Raw genomic sequence first — 26,885 nt, 5'->3', positions numbered from 1 at the left:
GGCCAAATTGCCAGAGTCTTCCAGCCTCGGAGGTTGCTCCGCGAGGACTGAGTCCCCGCCAGACAGCCCAAGAGAGCCCCGCTCCCTCCGCCTTCTCCCGGGAGAGTTCGCTGACACAACCAGGTCCCTGGGGCCACGATGATCTCTCTCGCGCCCCTCTCAGTGCCGCTGGAGCGGTGGCTGCAGACTCTAGCTGTGGTTCAGTGGATTACCGGTTTCCTGGCTTTGGGTAAGGAAAGAAGGTGGTGCTGCATGTGCCTGCCCTTCCATGGGGATCTTCCTAGCGCCCCTTGTCCTTTCCTTTTTCAGGGCCCCTAGGGAGAAGAAAGGGAATGGAGAGGAAGGAGGAGGAGCAAAGAAGGGACCAATACTGGCTAACAATCTAAGGGTTCTTCAGCCTAGCGCCCCTCTGCCTCACCTCTCCCCCAGGGTCCTGGTGATGGATGGGAATGGAGGGAAGGGAAGAAAGCCGGAGGGGTAAAAAGCTCCTTTTGGACCGAGTTCGAAGATTTGAGTTCTAATCCTAGCGCTGTCATTCATTACCTACGTGAGATCTTGGGCAAAGCTTAACCCCTCTGGGCTTCCGTTTCTTCATCTGTAAAATCAAGCGGTTGGTCTATGAAAGGCGATCTGGGAATGGGAGGAAATTGGAGGGGAAAGGGATTTGTAGTCTGATCTTGGTAGAGACGAGGGAAGGACAGTCTTGGAAGGTAGCCTGGGAGATCCTCAGCCCCATCTGCTTTTCCACGAGGGTGTTTCGGTGATGAAGGGGAGGGCGATGGAAAGGCCACGTAGAGGACAAAAGGTAAGCCCATCTAGACGGTGCCCAGGGTTGTGGTCTTGATCCCTTGTGGGCTTCACCTTTTATCTGTGCCTTGGATAGAGGTAGAGGTGGCGGTCTTGTCCAGTGTCTTGAGAGCAGAAAGCTAGAACATAACATGTTGGCCGACAGCCTCTAAAAGAATGGATTGGATCTTTTAGAGGTCCTTTCCAACTCTACTACTTACTGACTACGAAACCTTAGGCAAGTTTGGCGAGCTTCAGTTTCCTCCTGTAAAACAGAACAGACATAGGGTTGCCTAAATCACCCTGCCGTTTTAAGACGTGTAAGCTTCAAAGGGCACTAGACTTTGGGGACATTCTGTCTTCTCTCACTGTTTCTCATAGGCACATTCTGTGACGCTAAAAGAGAAAGTGTATATAGTACTCTGTAGGCTCAATCCATAACTTCAAAATGAACAATATTCAACAAACATTTATTAAGCACCTACTATGTCCTGAGCTCTCTGCTGAATAAGTATTACCATCTACTATGAACCAAGCCCTGTCATTACATCATACTTGGTGTGTTACAATTTTTGTGCAATGCAACCTCTGTTGGCTTGGAGTAATGTAATGTAATGTAATGTAATGTAATGTAATGTAATGTAATGTAATGTAATGTAATGTAATGTAATGAGTTGACTTCCTGAGAGGAGGGATAGCATCCATAACGGTGAACCTTATGTAAAGTAGAGGAAGTGTTGGGGGCAAAGGCAATATCCAAAGACTGTACTAGGGAAAGCTGAGAGATCTGAGGGTTCATATACATAATAAGCCTGGGTACCTACCCTCTGCCTAGCAGGAAAGGAAGGCTTCTGAGTACAAGGGAAGGGGGAGGAAGGAGTGCCTTCCAGGCACCGGGGATGGCTGGGCTTCAGTGCAGCCTACTTCAGACAGGAATAGGTTGCATGATTTGGTGGTGCTCAAGCAACTAGTAAATTCGATTAAATTCCACTAACATTAATTACATGCCTAATTAACATAAGCAGAACACTATTCAATGCTGAGAATACAAAGACAGAAGTGAAAAACCATCCGAGCTAATATTCTACTGGGGGAGACACATAAGGAAACAAATAAATAAACACACAGTTATTTCCTTGGAGAGAGAGCTCTGACTGCTTGGGGAATCAGGAATGGCTTCCTGGTAGGTGTGGCACATAATCTACGAGCTGGATGAAATGAGACCTGGACAGGTGGAAGTGAACAGGAAAGACATTTGAACAATGGGGGAGAATGGCAGGACCTTCTGAGCCCAGACTCAAATGGTGATTTCAGAGCTGACATTCAAATGCATGTCAACTTGACACCAAGTCTACTGTAATTTCCTCTCTGACCATACTAGATGAGTAGGATTATAGGTTTACGTCCTAGATTTAGAGCTATGACCCTCCAGAATCAACCTCAAAGACCACTGAGTCCAACTCCCTTATTGTATGGATGAAGAAATCAAGGCACAGAACTGTTAGGTGCCTTTCCAAGAGACACTGTTATTAAATGCCTGAGGTGGGATTCAAACCAAAGTTCTAAAACAGTGGTGTTCAACTCAAATAGAAACATACACTTCTTAGGGATTCCTACTGGCCGCACATTAATTTAGTCCAATAGACTGCATTTCTGACACTTCGGCTCTAGAATTCAAGTCAAAAAAATGTTTTCTCTGCTAGAAATATTCCAGGATCTCCTAAGTCCTGTAGGACTTAGACATTAGACTTCCTGGTGTAGAGGACAGAGCCCTGGATTTGGAGTCTGAAGATTTGGGTTCAAATCTTGGCTCTGCTAATGTTTACCTGTGTGACCTTGAACAATACGTTAAACTCTGGGACAATACATTAAACATTTCTCATCTGTAAAATAAGAGCCTTCCAGGTCTAACAGTATGCGTTCTTAAGTCTATAAAGTGAAGAGTGAATGGAGGGTGAGAAAGGGGAAGCCCTGAGGGCAGGCTCCTCTTGGAGAGAAAGGATAAGAGATGACAGGTTAAAGGAAGTATTGTTTAAGGTTAGGGAGAACCTGAATATATTTCTGGTCACTGGGGAAGAAGCCAGTAGAAAGGGAGAGATTGAAGATTAGAAAGAAGGGATTGTAAAAGCAAGTGGAGAGGTTAGCATTAGGAAAAAAGGATACATAAGACACAGTAGTCAATGACTATAATAATCTACTATTTGATTAACCCACAGACTCCAGCTTCTCAGATAAGAACTCACTATTTGACAAAAACTGGTGGGAAAACTGGAAAACAGTATGGCAGAAACTGGGCATGGATCGTCTGACCCCGTACACCAAAATAAAGTCCAAATGAGTACATGTGTTCAACATAAAGGCTGATACTATAAGCAAATTAGGGGAGCAAGAAACAGTTTATCTGTCAGATTTATGGAGAATGGAGGAATCTATGACCAAACGAGACAGAGAACATTATGAAATGGAAAACAGATAATTTTGATTACATTAAATTGAAAAGTTTTTGCACATACAAAGCCAATGCAACCAAGATTAGGAGGGAAGCAGAAAACTGGGAAAGAATTTTTACAACCAGTGTCTTTGATAAAGACCTCATTTCTAAAATATGTAGAAAACTGAGTCAAATTCATAAGAATATGTCATTTCCCAATTGATAAATGGTCAAAGGATATAAACAAGCAGTTTTCAGAGGAAGAAATCAAAGCTGTCTATAGTCATATGAAGAAATGCTCTAAATCACTATTGATTAGAGAAATGCAAATCAAAACAATTCTGAGGTACCACATCACAACTATCAGATTGGCTAACATGTCAAAACAGGAAAATGATAAATGTTAGAGAAGATGTAGGAAAATTGGAACACTAATTCATGGTTGGTGGAGTTGTAAACTGATCCAACCATTCTGGAGAGCAATTTGGAACTATACCCAAAGGGTTATAAAAATGTACATGCCCTTTGACCCAGCAATATCCCTTCTAGGGCTGTATCCCAAAGTTATCATAAAATGGAAAAAGGGGCCACATATACAGGAATATTTATAGCAGCTCTTTTTGTGGTGACCAAGAACTGGAAATTCAGGAGATGCCCATCAACTGGAGAATGGCTGAACAAGTTGTGGTATATGAATGTAATGGAATACTATTGTGTTATATGAATGTAATGGAATACTATTGTGCTATAAGAAATGATGAACAGGCAGACATCAAAAAAACCTGGAAAGACTTATATGAACTGATACGGAGTGAAGTGAGCAGAGCCAGGAGAACATTATACACAGTAACAGCCACAGTGTGTAATGATTGCCTTGGATAGACATAGCCCTTCTCATCTCAGTTTTTGTGCCCCCCCCCCTTTTTTAACCAGCTGTTGTCTTTTTTATAATATTCTTGCATCACTCTCATTTCTTTTCCCAAATTTTCCTCTATCACTCTTATTTGATTTTTTAAATCATTTTTATCTCTCCCAGGAATTCTTATCAATAATGTCAAATTCACTTTTTTTTTTGAGTCTTTGCTTGTAGCTGTTTTGACATCGTCTTCTTCAAGTTTGTATTGATCTTCCCTATCATCATTGTAGCTTTTTATGGTCAGGTTCTTTTTGTTCTTGTTGTTTGATAATTTTTCTGGCCTATTTCTTAACTTTAAGCTTTATGTTAAAGTTGGACTCTGTTCCCAGGATGAGGATGGGGGTACAGCTCCCATCCCAAGCGTCAGGGTTTTTTGCAATATTATTTTCAGACCTAATTTGGGGGGGCTGGAAGTTTTTAGTGCTTCCAAGGTGGTGATCTGGGGAGAGGTGTGGTCACTGCACCCTTTGCAACCAGAAGTGATAACCACTCCTCAGGTTCTCCACTCCCTTGGGACTTCAAGCACTCCTCTCCACCTTGGAACTATGACTTGGAAGTTGGTATAGGCAATGGAGTCACCAAGTAGCACCATGTTCTGTGCCCAGTGCTAGCACAGGGGTTCTCCTATAATCTCTTTCTGACTAGTACCCTGATCCCCTTACTCTCTGTGCTTTGAGAGATCCTAAAGCTACTGCTGTTACCTCGGAGGCCCATTGCTGCTGTTACTGCCACATGGGCTCCAGGCCAGCCCCCAACTCAGTGTCACAGACCTCTCCTTCTGACCTCCCTCCTAAGTTGCCTAGAGCTGGTAAAATATCTCACCCCCACCTTTTGTTGGTTCTCCTACTCCAGAATTCCATTTGAAACATTATTTTAATGTTGTTTGGAAAGGAATGTTTGGAGAACTCAGCTGCTTCTTCTACTCTACTATCTTGACTTTGCCCCCAGAAATCGCTGTACCCACTAAAGTGTTGATGAAGCCAAGGCTTTCAAGTCCTGGGCCCTCATCTCTTTTTAGTCTAGCCTGTTTTACTTTGTGATCTCATCAGCTTCCATGGGTTCAATGATCATATCTATGCAGATGATTTCCATATCTACATATTAAGTCCTAGTCCTGAGCTACAGTCCCACATGACTAAATGGCTTTATTGCCAGTAGGCATTTGTAATTCAGTCTGTCCAAAGCAGAATTCATTCTTTCCCTCTAAACTCTCCTCTCACTCAAGCTTCCGTATTACTATTAAGAACATTACAAAGTTCCCAGGCACTTAGGCTTACAGCCTTGGTGCTGTCTCCTCACTTTGACTTATCTCATTTATTCAATCTCTTGCCAAATCTTGTTTCTACCTTCACAACCTGGTTCCTCCTTTCATTCAGTTACCACTCCATTGTAGGCCATTTTGCCTGGAATAACTGACCCTCCTGCCTCCGGAGATTCTACTTATTTCCGCTGGTCCTCTACTCAAATGCTACAGTGATTTTCCTCAAGCATAGATCTAATGTTACCCCTGCCCCTCAATAAACTCCTTTGACTCCCTCTTCCCTTCAGGATCGAATATTAAGTCCTCTGGCATTTAAAGTCCTTCACAATCTTGCCCTTTCCTGCCTTTCCAGTCTTCTTACACTTTGCTCACCTCCACACACTCTGATCCAGCTAGGCTGAATTTAATGCTCTTCGTAGACAACACTCTGTCTTCGATCTTTGCGTTCTACATTTGCCTTTGCCCTGGGTGTGCCCCTGTGCCCATAGTTTTCTCCCTCTTCACATCTTCCATCGAGTCTCAGCTCATGTCCTACCATCTGCAGGAAGCCTCTCCTGGATTTCCCAGCTGGTAGTGTCTTCTTTAAAATTATCTCCCATCCACTCTTTGAATAACTTGTGCGTACCTAATTAAACCTTCTCTTCCTCCATTAGAATGTGAGTCTTTTGAGGGCAGAGACTGTTTTCTCTTATCTTTCTTTGTATCCCCAATGCTTAGCATAGTGTACTGCTCATAGTAAGTGCTTAATAAATGCTTTTTATTTGATTGATTGATCTTAAAAAATTATGTCTTTCTTAATTTTTGCAAAAAGTGTTTTGTAGCAGTAGTCATGTTAAGTCCTGTGAGCATCATGTTGGATGGATTTCTAGAAAATGTATATTTCTCTAGTTACTTTGAATGGAATTTCTTTTTCTCTCTCATCCTGATAGGTTTTCTTAGTTATGTATAGATGTCCTCCCTCCCTCTCCCCTTCCTTCCTTCCTTCGTTCGTTCCTTCTTTCCTTCCTTCCTTCCCTCCTCATTCTCAAGACCTTAAACCCAGTGCATTCTGAAGCCCGTAGGTTGGACAACAATAGTGATTATCAATTTTAACAGTTTCTCTTTCCCTCCCACTTTGATTTAAATATTTTTTTCTTTTGCTTATTTAAAGGGCCATTCCCTGACTACTACTTTTTAAAAATATATTCACTTTATTTATTTTTAATGCTCTACAATCGCTACCATAAAACTTAGATTTTTCCCCCTACTCCCCTCCCTCCCCAAGACAACATACAATTCTATATAGGATCTACACATCCATTCCTATTGAATACATTTTCATTATAGTCATGCTGTGTAGAAGAACTAAAATAAATAGGAGAAATCATATAACAAACCAAAACATAATACACACACACACACACACACACAACACACACAAATGATCTGCTACATTCTGCAATTGAATTCCATAGTTCTTTCTCTGAATGTGGAAGGCATTTTGCCTTAGAAGACCATCGAGAATTTTTTTTTTTAATGTCCTTGTATTGCTATGAAGATCCAAGTCTACCAGAAAAAACTCTCACACACTGAGGTCATTGCTGTGCACAAAGTTCTCCTGGTTCTGCTCCTTTCACTCAGCATCAGATCATATAAGTCTTTCCAGGCCTCTCTGAAATCTTCCTGTTCATCATTTCTTATAGCATAATAGTATTCCATTACATTCATATACCATAACTTATTCAGTCGTTTCCCAACTGATGGGCATCCCCTTGATTTCCATTTCTTGGCCACCACATAGAGTGCTGTTATAAATAATTTTGTACATGTGGGACCCTTTCCCATTTTTACGATCTCTTGGGGATACAGTCCTAGAAGCGATATTGCTGGGTCACAGGGTATGCACATTTTTGTAGCCCTTTGGAAATAGTTCCAAACCACTCTCCAGAATGGTTGAATAAGCTCACAGCTCCACCAACAATGAATTAGTGTTCCAACTCTCCCACATCCTCTCCAACATTTATCATTTTCCTGTTCTGTCATGTTTGCCAATCTAGTAGGTATGATGTGGTACCTCAGAGTTGTTTTGATTTGCATCTCTCTAATCAAAAGTGATTTACAGCATTTTTTCATATGATTATAGATATCTTTAATTTCTTCCTCTGAAAATTGCCTGTTCATATCCTTTGACCATTTATCAGTTGGGGCTGACTACTTCTTAAAGAGGTCTATTCCCTCAATGAGTGTTACCTCCCTCAAAGTGAGTATGTCATAAGGCCTAGCCTAAAAAGGCCAAGGTCTCACATTGCATCCTGGGCCATCTCCAGTCATCCTGATGAATATCTGGTCACTGGATCCAGATGGCTCAGGAGGAGAAAGTGAGGCTAGTGACCTTGCACAGCCCTCCCTTACTCAAAGCAAAGTCAAATGCAAGTCATGTCATCATTTCTCTGATGTCATGATCTTCTTCTTAATCAAAGGATGAATACTACAATAGAGAGAATATATGCAAGTGATGTCTTCCAAGTGAAGCTCCCCCAAGTTTTGTTGATAAGACAATCATTCCCCAAAAAAGCAACCTGACTCATGTTTGGACCACCCTGATGTAAGTATCTGCTTATGCTGAACTGGGTACTTGAGCCCGAGCCTGACATGCTGACTGCATTGTATATCATCTCCCAGGCATAATCTGCCCAATCATCTTCATTGGACTCTTCTTCACCCGCTTTTGGTTCATCAGCATCCTCTATTCAGCCTGGTGGTACCTGGACAGAGACACCCCAAGGAAAGGCGGGAGACAGATCCAGATCCTAAAACGATGGCGTGTGTGGAAGTACCTGGCAGACTACTTTCCTGTCTCGGTAAGGAGGCTCAACTGGGAGTTGAGATTGGATGAGTTACTGCCTTGGCATGGTGGAAAGAACCTGGAGTTCAAGACAAAAGCAGGAAGGAACTATTGAACATCAGCTTATAGTCCAAACTAAAAGAGGAGAGGAAATGTTTCTATATCCAGTTAGTCAACATTTCTACTATGTGCCAGGCACTGTGTTAAGCACTAGAAAGAAAAGAGGCAAAAGACAGTCCTTGCCCTCAAGGAGTTCACATTCAAATATGGGAGACAGCAAGCAAACAAATATGTACAGACAAGCTATATGCTGGACAAATGGGAAGTAAATAAGAGAAGGGAGGAACTAGGATTAAAAGGGTTTGGGAAAAGTTTCCTGTAGAAAATGGGATTCTAGTTGGGACTTAAAGGAAGACAGTGGGCAGCAATAAGGAGGCAAAGCATTCCAGGCCTTGGGGACAACCAAAGAAAATGCCCAGAGGAGAGAGATAGAGGGTCTTGTTCATAATGGGGAGTAAGGTGTGAGAAGACTAGACAGTTAGGGGGAGAGTTATGAAGGGCTTTGAATGCCAAACTTAGTACTTTGTGTTTGATCCTGGAGGCAAAAGAGAACCAATGGAGTATATTGAGTAGGGTGGTGATGTAGTTTCACCTGTTATTTAGGAAGATCACTTTGGTGGCTAAATAGGGGATGGATTGGAGTGGAGAAAGACTTGTGACCAGCAGACCCACCATCCCACTATTGCAATAGTGGTGGCAGTGTCAGAGGAAAGAAGAGGATGTATTTGATAGGTGTTGCAGAATGAATTTGACAAACCATGGCAACAACTTGGATGGGCAGGATGCAGGGGAGGAGGGTGGAATGTGTGAGAGATAGTGAGGAATCCAGGATGACTCAGGAATTAGAAGAATGGTATTGCCCTCTACAGTAATAGGAAAGGTAGGAGATGGGGAGGATTTAGGGGACAGATAGTTCCATTTTGAACATACTGAGTTTAAGATGTCTGCTAGACATCCAGTTTAAAATGTCTGAAAGGCAGTTGGAGGTCCAAAGCAGTTGGAGGCAAAATTGGGGGTCAGCAGAGAAATTGGGTCAGGCTAGGTAGATTTGAGAATCATAAACACAGAGATGGTATTAAATCCATGGGAGCTGATGAGATCACCAAGTAAAGTAACATAGAAAGAGAAGAGAAGGAGGTCAGGACAGAATATTGTGGGATACCTATGGTTAGAGGGTATGCTCTGGATGAGAATCCAGCAAAGGAGATGGAGAAGGAATAATCAATAAACTAGGCAAACCAGCCCAGTGTGACATCCTGAAAACCTAAAGAGAAGAGAGTATCAAAATGGAGAGCGTGATCTTCAGCATCAAAGGCTGCACTGAGGTTTAGGAAAATGAGGACTGAGGAAAGTCCCACTGGATTTGGCAACTAAGAGATCATTAATAACTTTGGAGAGGGCAGTTTCAGTGGAATGATGAAGTTAGAAGCCAGACTGTAAGAAATTAATAAAAAACTGAGAGGAGAGAAAGTGGAGGCACCTACTGTAGACAACCTTTTCAAGTTTAGCTACAAAGGGCAGAAGAAATATAGGATGATCGTTTTCAAGGATGGAAGGATCAAATGAGAGTTTTTTAACAATAGGGGAGATATGGACATGTTTGTAGGCAGTACAAAACCAGCTAAGTGACAAAGTAGGAATGGCAGAAGGAGTGATCTATTGTGAGATGCAATGGAATGGGATTTATTGAGGAGTTAGCGTTGGGAAGGAGTGAGACAAATAGGGGTGAAGGAGAAGATAGTGGTGGCCAAAGGCCACTTGAGATGGAAAAGAGGGAGTTCATGGTAAATGCTCTCAACTTTTTTCTGTAAAATATGAGACAAAGTTCTTACCTGATAGAATGGGAGAAGGGGGAGCCGTGGAAGGTTTGAGAAGGGATGAAAAAGTTTGGAAGAGCTACTGTAGAGAGTGAGGTGAGGAGGGAGGTATAGCAGGATTGCCTAGCAGTAGTGAGGGCCCAGTTGATATCATATAACCTTAACTTTCCTTCCTAAATTCAGTCAATAAAACATCTAATTCATTTAACATACTTTTTTTCCCCAGTCCTTAACTCTGTGCTCTTTCGTTGTCCCATCTGATTATTCCTTATCCTTTCTTGACTCCACCTGCTTCCCACAATCCTCTTGAAGATCATGAATGCCAGAACTGGCTGGCACAGGTCCATGAAACATGGCGCCTATCACTGTTGGGTCCACTAGAGCAATTGGAGAGAAATATGGCAGGGGCAAAGGGCTATCTGGGTGTAGGTAGTATGGGGTGGGGAAGGGAGCACTGATGGTGAACAGGGTTGGAAGGAGTAAGGACTGAACAGGTATGAGAGGGAGCCGACCTGGGGAGAAGTGGCTGGGGTGGCACAGAGACAGCTCGGGGGGAGCAGAGCTGGGGGGATCAAGAGAACTAGAAGGGAGGAGGCCTAAATGGAGGGTATAGAGAGCGAGTGAGAAAGGGTAGGGCACGGGATAGAAGGGATGGGAGTATTTAGGGCTGGGGGAGAAGATTTGCAAAGCACTTTACAAACGTGGAAGGACCTTTAAATACTGAAGCTATCCACTTTAGCCCTCCTGAGTTGTTTGTCCTCAGTGCTAAATATCGATTTACAAACATTCATTAAATTCTTCCTGTGTGCCAGGGACTATACTGAGCACTGGGGCTACAAATTAGAAAGGCTGTCCACGCCCTCAAAGAGCTTACAATATAATGCTAGAGGCAGGGGTGCGTGTATCTGAGGGGCGGACTGTTAGAGGGTACCTGGCCTCTGGGCAGGATGTTCCCTGGACTTGAAACCAAGCAGAGCTGCTGATGGAAAATGGAGAATTGCCTGGAAGATTCTGAAAGTTCAGAGCCCTCTGGAAAGGGAGACTTTGGGAGCTTAGTGCTCTGCCCTCCAGCCCTCCAATGTATCTATCCATGTGTCTATCATCTATCCACCCATCCATCCATCCATCTCAAGGAGACTGATTCCACTTTTGGACAACTCCAATGTTAAGAAGTTTTTCTTGACTCCAAACCTAAATCTTCTTCCTCACAATTCTGACCGACTGCTCCCATCTCTAATCCCTCTGCACTGCTTAACCTTTTCTAATCTGGATCTCAGCCACACTACTGGGGTAAAACTGTTCTTTTCAAGGTTGCTGATGATCTTGCACTGCTAGATTCAATGGCCATGTCTCAGCCCTCACCCTCTTTGATTTCTCTGTGCCTTTTGATACTGTTGACCACCTCTTTCTCTTGGACGCTCCTTCCTGTGTGTTAAAATTATGTCTTGTTCTGGTCCCCCTGACCATCCTATCACCCACCCTTCTAGTCAGTATAATAAGAAAGTTTATAAATAGCCAGTATAAAGTGGCAGTAACAAGAAGACTGCAAAGGGGAACCTGGAAGTCATGTGCAAACCATCTCAAAGATCTAAGGAGCATAGTTTACAAATTGTTATATTAACTAAAAATATTTACATTTTGTATATACATATTATAAAATATATATATATACACACACAGACACACACACACATATGTATGTGTGTGTGTGTATGTGTATAAAAAATGGCAGCTAGGTAGCACAATGGATAGAGCATCAGACCTGGAGTCAGAAAGACCTGAGTTAAAATCTGACCTCGGACACTAGCTGTGTGACCCTGGGCAAGTCATTTAACGCTGTCTTTCTCAGTTTGTTTGTATATAAAATGATCTGGAGAAGGAAAAAGCAAACCATTCCCTCATCTTGCATCTTTGCCAAGAAAACCCCAAATGGGGTCACGAAGAGTTGGCCACAGCTGAAATGACTCGACAACAACAAAATATATATGTGTATGTATGTATGTATCTGTATATATGTGTGTGTGTGATATATGTATGTGTATTTACATGCACATATTAACTAAAAACTGCATCCTGATAATATGCGCTGAATCCAGGGAAGCTATCTAGGCCTTGATGTCAGGTCTTTTCCATGCTACAAGAAGTAAGTCTCAGACAAGTTCCAGATAGCTTCAATAAGACTGGCAGAACGCCAAATGGTGCTGATAATTCTGGGATGATGAGGACATGTGAACTTTAAAGTTATACCAACAACTTTGAGATAATTTGTATATGTTAATGAACTAATCACAAAGTGGCACAGATAAGAGTCAGTCTCTTCCCTCCATACCCTATAGAAATGAAAACTCCTCCTCTGAGCAGTCTTTCATTTCCCAAGGGTCTTTATTGCCTAGTGTTCTCAACTGGAATCCATAGATACGCAAGTGATATCCTTGACCTCTTTCCCTCCTTGTCCTTGTCCCACACCACCAGCCTTTGCCCAATTCTCTCCGCCACATCCTCTGCCTCCATATCCTTTTCCTCCACTTGTCTTCGTACTTTCTACACCATTTGCCCCTACACCCTGTGCACCTTATTAAAGTATGATTTCAGCCTCGTTCCTTGCTGCCAATTGTGCTCTTTCACAGGGAGCGCCCAAAGAACCAAATGTGCCTGCCTCATTTCATAATTTCATAAATTAATTGTCAATTCACTTGGCTTCCATGATATTGTTCCTTTCTGCTTTTCCTCCTCCTTGTCTAAAACTCATTTTCAATCTCCTTTCTTCCCTTCTTCCTTCTTCATGGGATTTTTTTAAGGGCAGGGAACTTGTCTCCCTCCTAAAACCAAAGATCATAGAAATCATAGCATTTAGAGTTGGAAGGAGCTTTGGAGGCCATCTAGTCCAATCCCCTATGTTTTAGTATTCCACTGAGTTAGAGGATCCCAAGTCAAGTACTACCCCTGAGGATGGCAGGTTACCTTGGGCAAGTTAACTAACCTCCCTGCCATTCAGTTCCTTTATCTGTGAATGAAGTTAGACCACATTGAGTGTGGGCTGCCTTCCTACTCTAGATCAGTGACTCCATGATCCTAAATCATGCCCAGTTCCGACTGTTGTGGATAATTAATAATAACTGAGGAAATACAATGTGAACTATACAATTTATTAGAAATACAGGCATAATAAATGGGTCAGTGGACTCCCCAGTCAGTCCAAAGATCTTGAATACAGAGTAAAATGGATTTTATGTATTAAAAAAAACTAATCAAATAATATCAATTAATTAAAAGAAAACAATTAATAGGATACAAAATTAGGCAATCTGATTTCTAATTGGAAGAAAGGTTAGGAGCTTTCTAAGTTGGGAGGAAGAAGGTTGAGTCTTGGTCAAGTTGGACAGGTGGCAAGTATGTTTCAAGATCTTTCTTTTCTCAGAATTGAAAGATGCTGGTTAATTGCATCTACCTGCATTTATGAAACAATAGGTGGCTTATACCATCTGCTTTCCCATGGATGATTTGCAGAAAAACAAGATGGAGAAGAAAATATGTGGCAGCATAAGATGGAGTCAGTGTTCATGAGATAGAAATCTGATTGACTTTCTTGATTCCCACACCAAATCAACTCCATTTTGTAACTGGCCTTCACTCTATCTCATGGAAACCAATGTCTAGTAGGAGAGAAGGAGATGTACAAAAATGGGCTGTCTCAGAAGAGAGTGATGTCCCTCTCGTTGGAAGTTTTCAAGCAGAGGCAAGATGCTCGACCACCTCTGTCACATATTGAAATGGAGACAGAGTATAGGTAGCACAATGCTGGATACATAGTAGGTATTTAATAAATGCTTATTGCCTGGTTTCTATCTATTGAAATACATTCTGACTCTGAAATTCTGTGACTCTGTATCTACCTAGTTGGTAAAGCTTAAAGTCTAGACTTGAGGATGGACTGTATTGGGGTCATCCAAGGACCGACCAGTCTTTGGACTGAGAGGGCAGAGAGGCTCATCCCCAGAGGGGTGGCTAGCATGGGCACAGTTTTGTAAGGTTTGGAAGGAGGGATTGTTATTGTTTTGTTACAGCATCCAATGAAGACCCATCTCTTAATTCCATTTAAATCAACAAACTTTTAGTAAGCCCCTGCTAGGGTTCTAGGTCCCACCCTAAGGCATAGGCAGCTACATCTGCATTGGGGAAGGGAAGACCCATCCTCATGAAATCACAGATAGCTGGAGTATAATGTATATAGTGTTTGAAGGTTGGTAAAGGGTTTTATATGTATTGCTTCATCTGATGTAAGTATTTGTGTGACATTGGACAAGTTACTTAACCTACCTGGGCCTCAGTTTCCTCATTTGTAAAATAAGAGGTTGGATGATCCTTGAAGTCCCTTTCAGCGAGAAGTGACATGATCTCTCTACCTTTTCTTTGATTGCCCTCCACACCTAGAATACTCTTCCTCTTCACCTTTTAGTTTTCTTGGCTTCTTTCAAGACTCAGCTGAAATCCTATCTTTTTCAAGAAGTCTTTCCCAATCTCCTAGCTCATTCTGCCTTCTTCTTGCAGATTACCTTCTATCTATTCTATGTATGTATCTTCTGTGTATCTTGATGTTTATATGTTATCTTCCCCTTTAGAGTTTCAACTTCTTGAGAGCAGAGATTGTTTTCAGCCTTTCTTTCAATCCCCAATGCTTTGCACAATGTCTGGCGCACAGAAAACACTTAACAGATGCTCATTACCTGACTGATACAATATGCTGCAGTAATATGAAAAAGCGTATGATGTGGTGTTATTCTTAGAATCTGAGAGTATGAGTTAGAAAGGGCTATAATTCAAAAGGCATCTAGCCTTCCTCCTACTGTAACAGAATTCCCTCCAAGATGTCCCCCAGCAAGTAACAATTCAGTCTCTACTCAAAGACATTTTCCCTCAAAATCACTATGTATCTGTGGTGTCTATACCTCTTTGTACATATGATCCCTCCAGATAGAAAATAAGCTCCTGGAGGCTAGGGACTATTCATTGTTACCTTTGCATCCCTAGATCTTAGCACAGTGTCTGACCCAGAGCAAGCACTTAATAAATGTTTGTTAATTTACTGGCCTCCAATGGAAGGGAACTTGCTGCCTTCCAAAGCAGCCCATTCAACATTTGGACAGATTTTCTTTATCAGGAGCAAAAATCAATCTCTCTTTAATTTTCACCAGTTTCTCCTAATGCTCTCTCCTTGGGTTGTCTAAGCCCTTTTCCATTTAGCAACCCCATTTAGGAACAGGAGTACAGGAGGTAGGGGAGCTTAGTTCTATACACGGTTCTGTTCGAAATGGAATATTGTATATACTGTTAGACATAGGCACTTTATTGACAAATGTTGCTAAACTATTTTTTTCTCTTTCTTTTAAATACAAGGTTAAAAATACAAGGCTCCCTGGGAAGTTGAATGGGGTGTGTAGGTATGTGGGACAGTGGGGGTGTGAGAGAAAGATCAGAAATGAAGCCAAAAATATGTAAAAAAAGAATGTTCTTCCAGTAATATGGCAACTTGTTGGTCACTGAAAAACTAAAACTAACATTGAAAGACTAACACCAATAAGATTAATACCTAAATTTCTATTTGGAGATCATAAAAAACTGCATCCTTATTAGCCCTGCCTGCCCTGACAATTCTGTCTTTCTGTTTATTTCATCGATCCCAGTGACCAAATTCTTTTCTACCATATGATCTGTTTTCCAGTGATGAGGCTATCTTTGCTCAGTTAGGCTGGCCCTTGGATGGCAGGTACAGACTGTTACTGGGAACCTTCTCAAAGCCTTTCCGGTTTGGAGGAGCCCACCACTGCTTAAAGTCTGCAAGCACAATCAACTCAACATGTTCAAAATCAAAATATTATTTATTGTGACCTAAATCATCAAAAAACACAAACATTTCAATATACAAAGGAAAATAAGAAAGAGGATTGTAGACTAGACTATGGACTTCTATTATGGACAGTTTTGGTTTTTAAATAAGTATAAGATTAATTTCAAATTAATTGCAATAAGTTAATTGCAAAATTGCCCTATTTGTGTCTTTTCTGCTCCTCTCTTTGCTTTCATATTTGTACATTAAAAATTATTATTGATACTTTTTATTCCCTAACCCAACATCTCCTCCAAAGAAAAAATCTTCCTTTGTAACAATTTTATATCATCCTCAACAACAAAAATCCAGATCTCAATCTATACTTCTAATCAAAAATAGAATTCTTTATGTTTCCTCTTCCCCCTCTGCCAGACTTCCTAGGAGGGTGCCCTTATACTTCAGTTCACCCCCGTTTCCAGTCTCTTATTCCTCTTTAACTCTTCTCTGTCCCTCATGACCAGTATTCACTCAGATGACTCACTACTGAGTCTCCCCCACAATGTCTCTCGCATCTCCCTTCTCCATCCATACATGCACCCACCTGATTCAGGGCCTCTTTAGTTCTCACCTGGACTATCTCATTAGGCCCCACAAGTAGTCTCCCTGTTTTTAATCTCCCTTTCCCCAAATTCATCAATAAATGAAGTGATGAGTCAGGAGAATATATTAAACATCTGCTCTGTATCCAGCACTGGTGATACAAAGATAAAAACAAAATAATCCCTCCCCCCCAAAACGTTTACATTCCCTTGGGAAAGATAATATGTACATATATAATAAGCATCTATAGAATAAATGGATATAACATGAATACAAAGTAATTAGGGAAGGAGGGCACTGGCTGTTGGAGGAGTCAAGAAAGGCATTGGTGCTTGAACAACACTGTCCTCTACATGACTGCCAAAGTGATACGTTGAAACCATGGGTCTTTCTCCCCTCAGTTAAAAGTCTTCACTTGCTCCCTATTGCTGGAAGGAAAAGCTACAAAATTCTTAGCTTGTCATTGAAAGCCCTTCACATTCTTTTTGCCTCCAACTTAGCTTTTTTTTCTATCATTTTATTTTTTCTCCAGGTCCATGTAAAGATAGTTTTCAACATTCATTTTTGTAAGATTTTGAGTTCCAAATTTTTCTCCCTCCCCTTCCCCCTTTCCAAGACAGCAAACAATCTGATATAGGCTATACATGTGCAACCTTGGAAACATATTTCCACGAGTCATGTTGTGAAAGAAGAATCAGAACAAAATGGAAAAACCACAAGAAAGAAAAAACAAACATAAAAGGTGAAAATAATCTGCTCCACTCTGCATTCAGACTCCATAGTCCCTTCTCTGAATGTGGGTAGCCCTTTCCATCAGGAGTCTCTTGGAGGTATCTTGGATCATTTTATTGTTGAGAAGAGCTACGTCTATCATAGTTGATCATTGTACAATGTCCAGCCTCTCTTTCTAGAATTATTTTACATTATTGTCTTCCGCACATTCTATATTCTAGCCAAACTGACTCATTTGTTGTCCCCCAGTCTAGCATTCCATCTTCCATTTTCATCCCTTTTCACAGGCTGTCCTGTGTGTCTGGAATGCTCTTGCTCCTCACCTCTGTTTCTTAGAATCCCTAGCTTTCTTAGCGACTTAGCTCATATGCTACCTCTTATGTGAAGGTTTCCCTGATTCCCCTAGTTGTTGCTTTTCTCTCCCTCCTTAAATTCACATTATATCCATCCGCTTAAATGTTGTATCCCTTCCCCCAGAACTGTGTAAACTCCTTGAGGGCAGGAACTGTATTGATTTCTATCTTTGTATCCCCAGGACCTAGCACAGAACCCCACATATATCAAGTATCTAATAAAAGCTTCTTGAACTGAACTGAGAAGACAAGTAAATTAATATGTCTTCAAGAACTCAAGGTCTCATCTACACCACTAGCACCTGAATAGAGCTGTAATGAAAATATAAATGTACAAAAGGATGCCCAACTTAGCATGGTACTCATTATATAGATAATCATCTCTTCTCAGATGTTTTCCAAGTTTAGATGTTTATATATGTCAGGTTTTCTTAAGGCAAGATTCACTGATCATTCCTGGGAGATTCTGTAACATGAGGTTTCTAAAGCCACTGAGATGGGGAAGGCGCTTATTGTTCCAATGGTTGGTATCTCCCTAGCTCATCAAGACAGCAGAGTTGGACCCAAACCAGAACTATATTGCTGGCTTCCACCCACATGGTGTTCTGTCTGTTGGAGCTTTCACCAACTTCTGTACTGAAGGCACCAGTTTTTCTTCTATATTTCCTGGGATCCGCTCCCACCTGATGATGCTGACTTTGTGGTTCCGAGTTCCCTTCTTCAGGGAGTATATCATGGGTGGAGGTATGCTTCTTTCCCTTTCCATTTCCCCATTGTTAATCCCTGCCCATATCTGATTTGGGAAGGAGGATGTCTCTGCACAATGATGAGACTTGGCTCACAAAGATAGAAAGACTTGTTAAAAGAGACCAGCCAATGGTATTTATCCCTCTACCAAGGCAATGGCCTCTGATATGCAATAAGAAAGATTTTTGTTAAATGAGTGGTGGGTGGGATTTCAGTAATAAGTGTTGGGAAACATTGAACTAGACTTCCAGAGTCAGGAATACTGATCACTGGATCATAGGAAAGAATTAGGGGACCCAGGCTCAAGTCATGACTCAGCCATTTACTAACTATATTTCCTTAGGCAGGTCATTTAACTCTCTAACCTCAGTTTCCTCTGTAAAATAAAGGTTTGGACAAGTTGACCTCTGAAGTAATTTCCAGCTCTAAGTTCATGAAACTATTAGAGGCTTCATTTGTTAAGCATTTACTACATTCCAGGAATTGTGCTAAGTGCTTGGGATGCAAAGAAAGTCAAAAACAGTCCCTACCTTCAAAGAGCTTATAATCTAATGGGGGAGGCAAGAAGCAAACAGCTTTGTAGAAACCAGCTATACAAACCAGGATAACTTGGAAGTAATTTCTAAGGGAAGGTGGGCTTATAAATATTTGTCAGGCTTTCAAGAACCAGTTTGATTTGTCTCCAGTACACCCCCAGAAGACACTTACATTAAGCAGATTTTAGCTGAGACTGGAAGGAAGTCAGGGAAGCCAGGAGGCTAAGTCAAGAAAAGATAGTATTCCAGGCATTCAGGACAGCCAGTGAAAATGCCTGGGTTCAGGACATGGAGTGTCTTGCGCAAAGAAAAGCAAGGAACCTAGCTTATATTGAGGCAACTAAAGGTAGATAAGGATCAGGTTATGAAGAACTTAGAAAACCAAACAGGATATTCCAGTTGATCCTGGAGGTAATAGGGAGCCACTGGAATATATTAAATAGAGAGAGTAATGTGGCTAGCCCTGCACTTTAGGAAAGTCACTGACAGAGGAGTGAGAGATGGGATAAAAAGAGGAGAGACTTGAAACAGGGAGACCAGCCAGCAGGAATGAGGTGATGAAGGCCTTCCCCAACATGGTGGCACTTTCAGGGTAGGGAACAGGCCACATACTAGAGATGATTCAAAGATGAGGGTGGCAGAATATGCAACAGACTGGTTAAGGGGGTGGGAGGGAGAGTGAGGGGTCAAGGATGACACCTAGGTTTCCAGCCTTCCCCTCAACCTTACTTCCCTGTAGGGAAAGTCATACAAGTGTCTCTCTTTTACAGCAAAGGAAACTAAGTCTAAGAGAGAGAAAGTAGCTTACCCATAACTACCCAGCTAGTAAGTTTGAGAGTTGGGATTTGAACCCAGGTGTCCTGACTCCAAATTCATCATTCTTTCCACTACATTTTGATGACCTTTGGAAAATGAAAATGCATTATAATACTTGTTCTAGGATGCATCATAAATTCTCCCTTTCAGTTGCCTTCCTGTGCACTGACTACTGGGTCCCTTCCCTTCCCTCAAGGGGACAAGGAGAGTCATATCCATTCCTGTGTGCAAGGGGCATCCCATCCCAAAGCCAAGACCTAGTGCCTTTTTCTCCTTCCCTGTTCCCTAACCCCCACCTCCATCAGGTCTAGTCACATCGGAGAAGGAATGTGTCTCATACTTGCTGAGCAAGAAGAAAGGTGGAAATTTGCTGGTGGTCATTGTGGGAGGATCCCAGGAAGCCCTGGATGCTCGGCCTGGAAGCTACACGCTACTACTGAGGAAACGGAAAGGATTTGTTAGACTTGCTTTGCTTCATGGGTAAGGTTCATTCTTAGCTTTTTTAGTCATTCTAAAACCAATATGTCTTATATTCTGGTGCCAAGATGCCAAAATAAATTATATTTTATTGAGCAGACTTTCAGTCCTAAGCCAATGCAGTTATCCCTTCCTTATTGATTTTTTTTTATCCCTAGTGCCTAGCACAGTGCCTTAAAAAGTGCTTATTGTTACTGACTGATTCCTGTTCAGGACTAAGTGGTCTTTAGAGCATCTTCTAACTCTGAGATTCTGTGATGCTGTGGGCACCTGAGGGGACTTGGGGGATTAAGGGTTGAGTCCTGCTCTCAAATGGAGAATTTGAGTCAAGAATTGTGGCCTCGGCTTTCTTCACAGAGTCCTTCAATGGCTGTTGACCAGAGCTCCTGGAGAAGGGGCCTTGGTACTGAACTCAGAATCCTCGTCCTCCCTGTACCTGAGCACCCCATGAGCATTCTTCTCACCTCTGCCTCATCTCGTCTCTGTCTCCCTAGGGCACCTCTGCTGCCGATCTTCTCTTTTGGAGAAAATGAAGTCTTCAACCAAATTGACAATCCCCAGGGGTCCTGGTTGCGCTGGATCCAGGAAAGACTGCAAAAGGTCATGGGCATCTCCCTCCCACTCTTCCATGGCCGAGGGATCTTCCAGTACAACTTTGGCCTGCTCCCTTACCGGCAGCAAATCACTACTGTGGGTAAGTTACAAGGATGCCAAGGGATGCAGGACTGGCATGAGATGGGTTCCAAGCGTCCCACTCTTCAAGCTGTATTCTTGCTTATGTCCCAGGATAGCTTCCAAGTACAGCCACACTCCCCTTCTGATCTCTAAGATCTCCTTCTATGGAAGCCAAAAGACAAAGGAGTTCTGTCCTAAGATCAAAGGACTTAAATCTGGCAGGAAACTTGATCCAGGCTTTTCATTTTGCTGATGAGAAAATTGATGCTCAGAGAGCAAAGGTAGCTCTTCCCAAATTCACCAAGGCAGTAAACAGCAAAACCAGAATGTTACTTTCATCAGTTTGGGGTGAAGTCCAGTGCCACCAAACAAGGACTTATGGAACATCTAAATTAGATGGAACCTCAAGGGTCATCCAGCCCAAAGCACAGATCCTCAACAAATGAACATCCACCTTCCATTTGAATACCTCCAGTTACAGGCAGCTCACTAACCTCCCCTGCCCTCGCCCAAGGCAGCCAGCCCATTTTATTTTAGAATGGGTTGGTTGTTAATTGCCTCTTCCTTATATGGAGCGGAAACAAGTATCTGCAACTTAGAGTTATAGTGTCATTGATTTACAGCTTAGAGATCTTAGAAATCATCCAGTCCAATCTCTTCATTTTATAGATGAGGAGAGGGGTACCGTTGTGCCATGTGTGTTCTCCTACATACTTGCCTCCATATCCCTAGTTCTGCCCCAGGATAGGATGCATCTTGTCCTTCTAGAAGAAAGCACTTTGTAAGCCTTAAAGAGCTAGATAATGTCAGTTACTATTATAGGATCATAATACAATATATTCATATGTGAGCTTTTATTATTGCTATTATCAACAACAACAATTACTACCGTGTATAATAGCACTTACTATGTGCCAAGCATAAGCACTTTACAAATATTAACTCAATTGATCCTCTCAGGGAGCTAGGAACTGTTATTATCCCCATTTTACAGATGAGGAAACTGAGGCAGACAGTGTAGAACTGACTTTCCAGGGGTCACACAGCTACTACGTGTCTGAAACTGAATTTAAACTGAGACTTAAACTTAGTGTCTAGAACAAAGGAAATGATGATCCCACTGAACTTTGCTCTAATCAGACACATCTAGAATATTTTATCCAGTTCTGGGCTTGCATTGTAAGGAGGCTCAAAAAAATGAAATGCATCCAGAAGAGGATAAGAAAGATAGTGAGAGGATAGAAGAGGAGATCATGTGAAAATTGGTTGAAGGAATTGAGGATTTGTAGCCAGGAGAAGAGAAGATTGGAGAGGAAACATAGTTGTTGGCTTCAAGGAGCAAGAGCAATTTTGTGGAAAAAGGGGCAGCTAGGTGGTGCTGTGCATAGAGTGCTGGCACTGGTGTCAGAAGGATCTGAGTTCAAACCCAGCCTCAGACATTTGATAGTCACTCGTTGTGTGATCCTGGACAAGTCACTTAACCCAGACTGCCTTGCAAAAAAAGAGAGAAAAGGATAATACCTCTTATCTTTGGCCTTGAAGGGCTGAGGAAATGGGTAAAAGCTGCAGAAAACCAAATTTAGATTTGATATCAAGGAAAACTTCCTACCCAACATCTCACAAAAGAAAACTGAAAACAAGAGTAGGGAGGGAGAGTGTGAAGGTACCTTTGGAGTCCAGAAAGTCAGGAACAGTAAGGCAGGGGAATGAAAGAAGGCTTTGACCCCTTCACAAGATGGAGCTTCTAGGAGTCACCCACCAGTAGGAGCTGAGGGGCAAGCCTTAAAGAGAGATATTCCAACGTGAGCAGCTACAAGGATGGCAGCATGTTTCAGGGTTATGTTGAGGCCCTAGATTTGAAAGAAATTCCAAGATGAGATAGCAGGAGATAAAAGTCCAGAAAATTGGAAATAGAGATGGAAGTGACCTTTCAGATCAACTACTCGAATCTCCTCTTTTCAAACCGGGATTGTCATCCAAGTCCTTGAACTCCAAAGCCAGTGCTACTATAGCATTCTGATGCTCATTGAGCTTTGCTTATGTGCAAATGAAGAGTAAATTGGCACTGAGAGATGGCCAAAACAATAATAATATTAAATATTATTTATTAATATTTAATAAAATTATATTATAATTAAATTATAATAATATTTAATTAATAATATTAAAATAATAACCATAAAATAATATTAATAATGATATTTTAGCACTCCCTAATGAGGAAAGGACATGCACTTTATGGGCTTTATGATAGGTGTTTTTGGCTATTCAGAGGCTGTCTGTTTCATGCTTAGTTCTTAACTGTTTTCTGATAAAGGAAGGTTGCTACATAACTGATTTCTGGGAAGGGAGACGTTGTTGTATTAAATTGCAGAGTAGTTTTTCATGTGAATCCTCTCTGTACACATAAAGATTATGGCTCTTCTATCCTTTGGTAGGCTATTTATTTAATGAGTTGTTGTGGCTGAAAATCTTGATCACCTAATGATAAGGCCCTTCCCATTTCCCTAGGCTAGTCCTTAGCAGTAGACCTATATTCAAAGTCTTTCTAGCTTAGTAGAATCTACCAGACTATCATCATCAGTATTCCTGTCACCATTATTAATATTTTGGTTTCAGCATTTACTAGATTGACCTTGGGAGAGAGTCAGTCAACATTACTGAGCCTCAATTTCCTTATCTGTAAAGTGGGCATAATAATCTTTGTACTACTGATGTCATGCAGAGAGGGGGAGTGAAATTAGGTGGCACATAAGGATAAAGCAGATAAAATTTTAGACCTAGAGTCAGGAAGACTTGAGTTCAAATTTGACTTCAGACACTTAATAGCCGTGTGACCCTGGGCAAGTGATGATCTCCGTTTACCTCAATTATCCTCATGTGAAAAATGGGTATAACAGTAGCACTTACCCTCCAGGTTGCTGTGAGGATAAAAATATATAAAATAAAACACTTTGCAAACTTTGAAGTGTAATATAAAATCTAGCTATTATTATTATGCTGAGAGAGAGACAGAGAGAGAGAGGGAGGGAGAGACAGAGTGAGAGAGACAGAGAGACAGACAGAGAGAGAGGGAGTGAGAGAGAGAGAGAAGAAGAAGGAGGAGGAGGAGGAGGAGAAGACAGGAGGGAGGGAGAGAGAGAGAAAGAGAGAGAGAGACACAGAGAGAGAGAAAGAGAAAGAGAGAGAGGTGGAGTTAGGTAGCATACAGGTGATAGAGGTTAGTAGAGTGCTGGACCTGGAGTCAGGAAGACCTGAGTTAAAGAACTTAATAGCCATGTGACCCTGGGCAAGTGACACCTCTGTCTCAATTATCTTCATAGTCAAAGTGGGCATAACAGTAGCATCTACTTTCCAAGACTGTTGCGAAGACAAAAAGATACAAAAAAATGCTTTGCAAAAGAGAAACAAAGGCAGAGGTAGAGAGAGAGAACATTTCTTAATCACTTGCTAGGCACCGTGCTAAGCACTGAGAATACAAACACAAGCAAACAAGACAGCTGTTAGCCTCAAGCAGCTTACATCCTAATGGAGGAAGCAATTTATCTAGGGGAACTAGAAAAGGGAGAGAGGGCAGGACTCACCCAGGGGAAGAAGATGTGGGAAGTTGCAATGTGGCCTGTGCCCTGGCAAGATGAGGGTTGGAAACCTTCCTATAAGAGTCAGTGGCCTGAGCCAGGGAGGAGTGGTGGATAGGGTTTTGGACTTAGTCATGAAGACTTGGATTCCAGTCCTGCCTCAGATACTGGTGACCCTAGGCAAGTTACTTAACCTCTCTGGGCCTCAATTTCCTTGTCTGTAAAATAAGGATCTTGGATTCAGTGACCTCTATGGCCCCTTCCACCTTTAAAATATGTGATACATGGCCTTCATTTCAGCAGGAATCTTGCTTCACTGGCCCTGAAGCTACTGGGTTAAATGGTAACAGTGGTGAATTCCCTGCACTGGACCTTCTCTCTGTTGCTTTTGAGTTGTTTTAGTTGTGTCCAACTCTCTGTGACCCCTTTTGGGGTTTTCTTGGCAAAGGTGGTTTGTCATTTCGTTCTTCAGCTCATTTTACAAATGAGGAACTGAAGCAAACATGGTTAAGTGACTTGCCCAGGATCACACAGCTAGTATGTGTCTGATGTCACATTTGAACTCAGGAAGATGAGTCATTTTGACTCCAAGCCCAGTGCTTTGTACACTATGGTGCCACCAAGCTGCCCCTTATTTCTATTACCAATGCCTATTTCATACCTAGGCATCCAGTAGCCCTAACCTTGAGAACCTGAGCATCCATGATAGTTAGAAATGCTTCAAAGACTTAGCATGCACTAGATAAATTCTGGCAGGCAGACAAGCCAAGATCTTGTATATTATTAGCCTCAGCCCTAGGGTGTCACATATGATTGTTGGTGTGAATGTCAGTTTAGGCCAAAGAATTTGCCCATTCATTGGATCTCTGTTGGGTGGGGTAAGTACATAAGTCTTCTCATCCTCTATTTCTGCTTTGTATCTCCCAGTGGGGAAACCCATCAAGGTAGAGCAAAATGCCAACCCATCCCAGGAGGAAGTGGACTCTCTGCACCAGCGTTACATGACAGAACTATGCAACCTCTTTGAAGCCCACAAGACCAAATACAATGTCCCTCCAGACCAGCACCTGGAGTTCCGATGAGCCCACTACCTCCAATGCTGTCCCTCTGCCCTGTCCTTGGGTGACCTCACAAGATAATGGAGCCCTGGCTAGCAACTGTGGTGCCTATAACAAGCAAAAGAAATAATTCATATCCACCTTATTCATACTTAAAGGATCATAGATTTAGAGGATATAGAGTCCAACCCCTTAATTTTGCAGATGAGGAAATGGAGGCCCAGAGCCATGAAGCGATTCTCCCAAGGTCATCCAACCAGTAATTGTCAGAAACAGGATTCGATCTTAGGTCTTCTTGATTCCAAAGGCAACACTGTATGCATTGACCTACTTCGCTGCTCCATAATTCATGATATGAAAAAATATCAAAAGTAATTAAGAAAGCTTCATTTGAGGGGTTATGGAAAGGTAGGCACATGAATGCATTGTTGGGGAAGCTACAATTAGTACAACTATTTTGGAAAGCAATTTGAAATCATTCAAATAAAGAGCTAAAGTGTTTATGCCCTTGGTCCTAGAAATTTTGCTGCTCATCAGGTATCCAGAGGAAGGCATTGATGAAAAGAAAGGCACCAGATATACCAAAGTATTAATAGCAGCACTTTTTTTGGTAGCAAAGAACTAAAAACAAAATAGCTGCCCATTTACTTATTGCCCATCTACCACAAACTCTGGTCCAAGAATGTAATGGAACGTTACTATGCTGTAAGAAATTATATGTGTGAGGAATACAAAGAAACTTGGACAGATCTCTGTGAACTGATGCAGAATGAAGTAAACAGACCCAAGAAAACAGTACTCACAGTAACTGCAACAAGGTAAATGGGAAGAACAGCCCCAAACCAATCAAAACTGAAAGTTTCAGAATTACAAAGAATGCACTTAACCCCAAAGAGCTATGAGAAGACCCCTCCCCCAACTTCTTTACAGGAGAGGGCGGTGGTGGGGCATGGGTGTGGAATATTGCTTCTACTGTCAGAGTTTTTCAAAGTATTGGTTTTTTTCTCTCATCTTCCTCATTTTCTTTTTTCTTTTTAAAGAAATCGTTTTTTATATGGGATGGCTCTCCAGGAGGCAGGAAGCGAAGGAAGGATTAGGGGGAAAATTCAGACAGTGTGAAGACAAAAAAATCAATAAAAATTTTGTTGTAAAAATTTTTGGTTGAATGGGAATGAGATTAAAGAATTTAATTACTAATCATAGGGCAGATGCCTAGCCAATACTCATAGTTTCATCACTACAGAAGGAAGATTGTTTCACTAACTCCAAAGCTCTTTCACTGAATGATGAAAAGTGAGTTCTGTACTATGGGGCCTTCTCCCCACTACCATTGGCTACTCTACCCCGAGGCATTGAGGGGCTGAAATAAAGTTGTTATTGTTGTTGTTGAA

The 26,885-nt window shown here is 41.8% G+C and overlaps 1 protein-coding gene across 1 annotated transcript; it reads left to right on the top strand.

Annotated features, from left to right (window-relative positions):
* Positions 1-26,885, top strand: LOC140505144 (2-acylglycerol O-acyltransferase 2-like). Its single transcript, XM_072610805.1, has 6 exons — positions 1-229; positions 8,056-8,234; positions 18,147-18,351; positions 20,012-20,186; positions 20,678-20,877; positions 25,364-26,885. The coding sequence occupies exons 1-6, from the start codon at positions 139-141 to the stop codon at positions 25,516-25,518; spliced, it is 1,005 nt and encodes a 334-aa protein (XP_072466906.1). The 5' UTR covers positions 1-138; the 3' UTR covers positions 25,519-26,885.

This window comes from Notamacropus eugenii, chromosome 5 (genome assembly GCF_028372415.1).
Source record: "Notamacropus eugenii isolate mMacEug1 chromosome 5, mMacEug1.pri_v2, whole genome shotgun sequence".
Taxonomy (NCBI): domain Eukaryota; kingdom Metazoa; phylum Chordata; class Mammalia; order Diprotodontia; family Macropodidae; genus Notamacropus; species Notamacropus eugenii.
Note: the sequence above shows the minus strand (reverse complement) of the source record. Positions and strands in the feature narration are given on the sequence as shown.

Excerpts from the sequence above, each read along its gene's own strand:
- LOC140505144 (XM_072610805.1), top strand. The coding sequence starts at position 139 with ATGATCTCTCTCGCGCCCCTCTCAGTGCCGCTGGAGCGGTGGCTGCAG. Across the intron at positions 8,235-18,146 it reads CAGACTACTTTCCTGTCTCG|CTCATCAAGACAGCAGAGTT; the intron begins GTAAGGAGGCTC and ends GTATCTCCCTAG. Across the intron at positions 20,878-25,363 it reads GCAGCAAATCACTACTGTGG|TGGGGAAACCCATCAAGGTA; the intron begins GTAAGTTACAAG and ends TGTATCTCCCAG.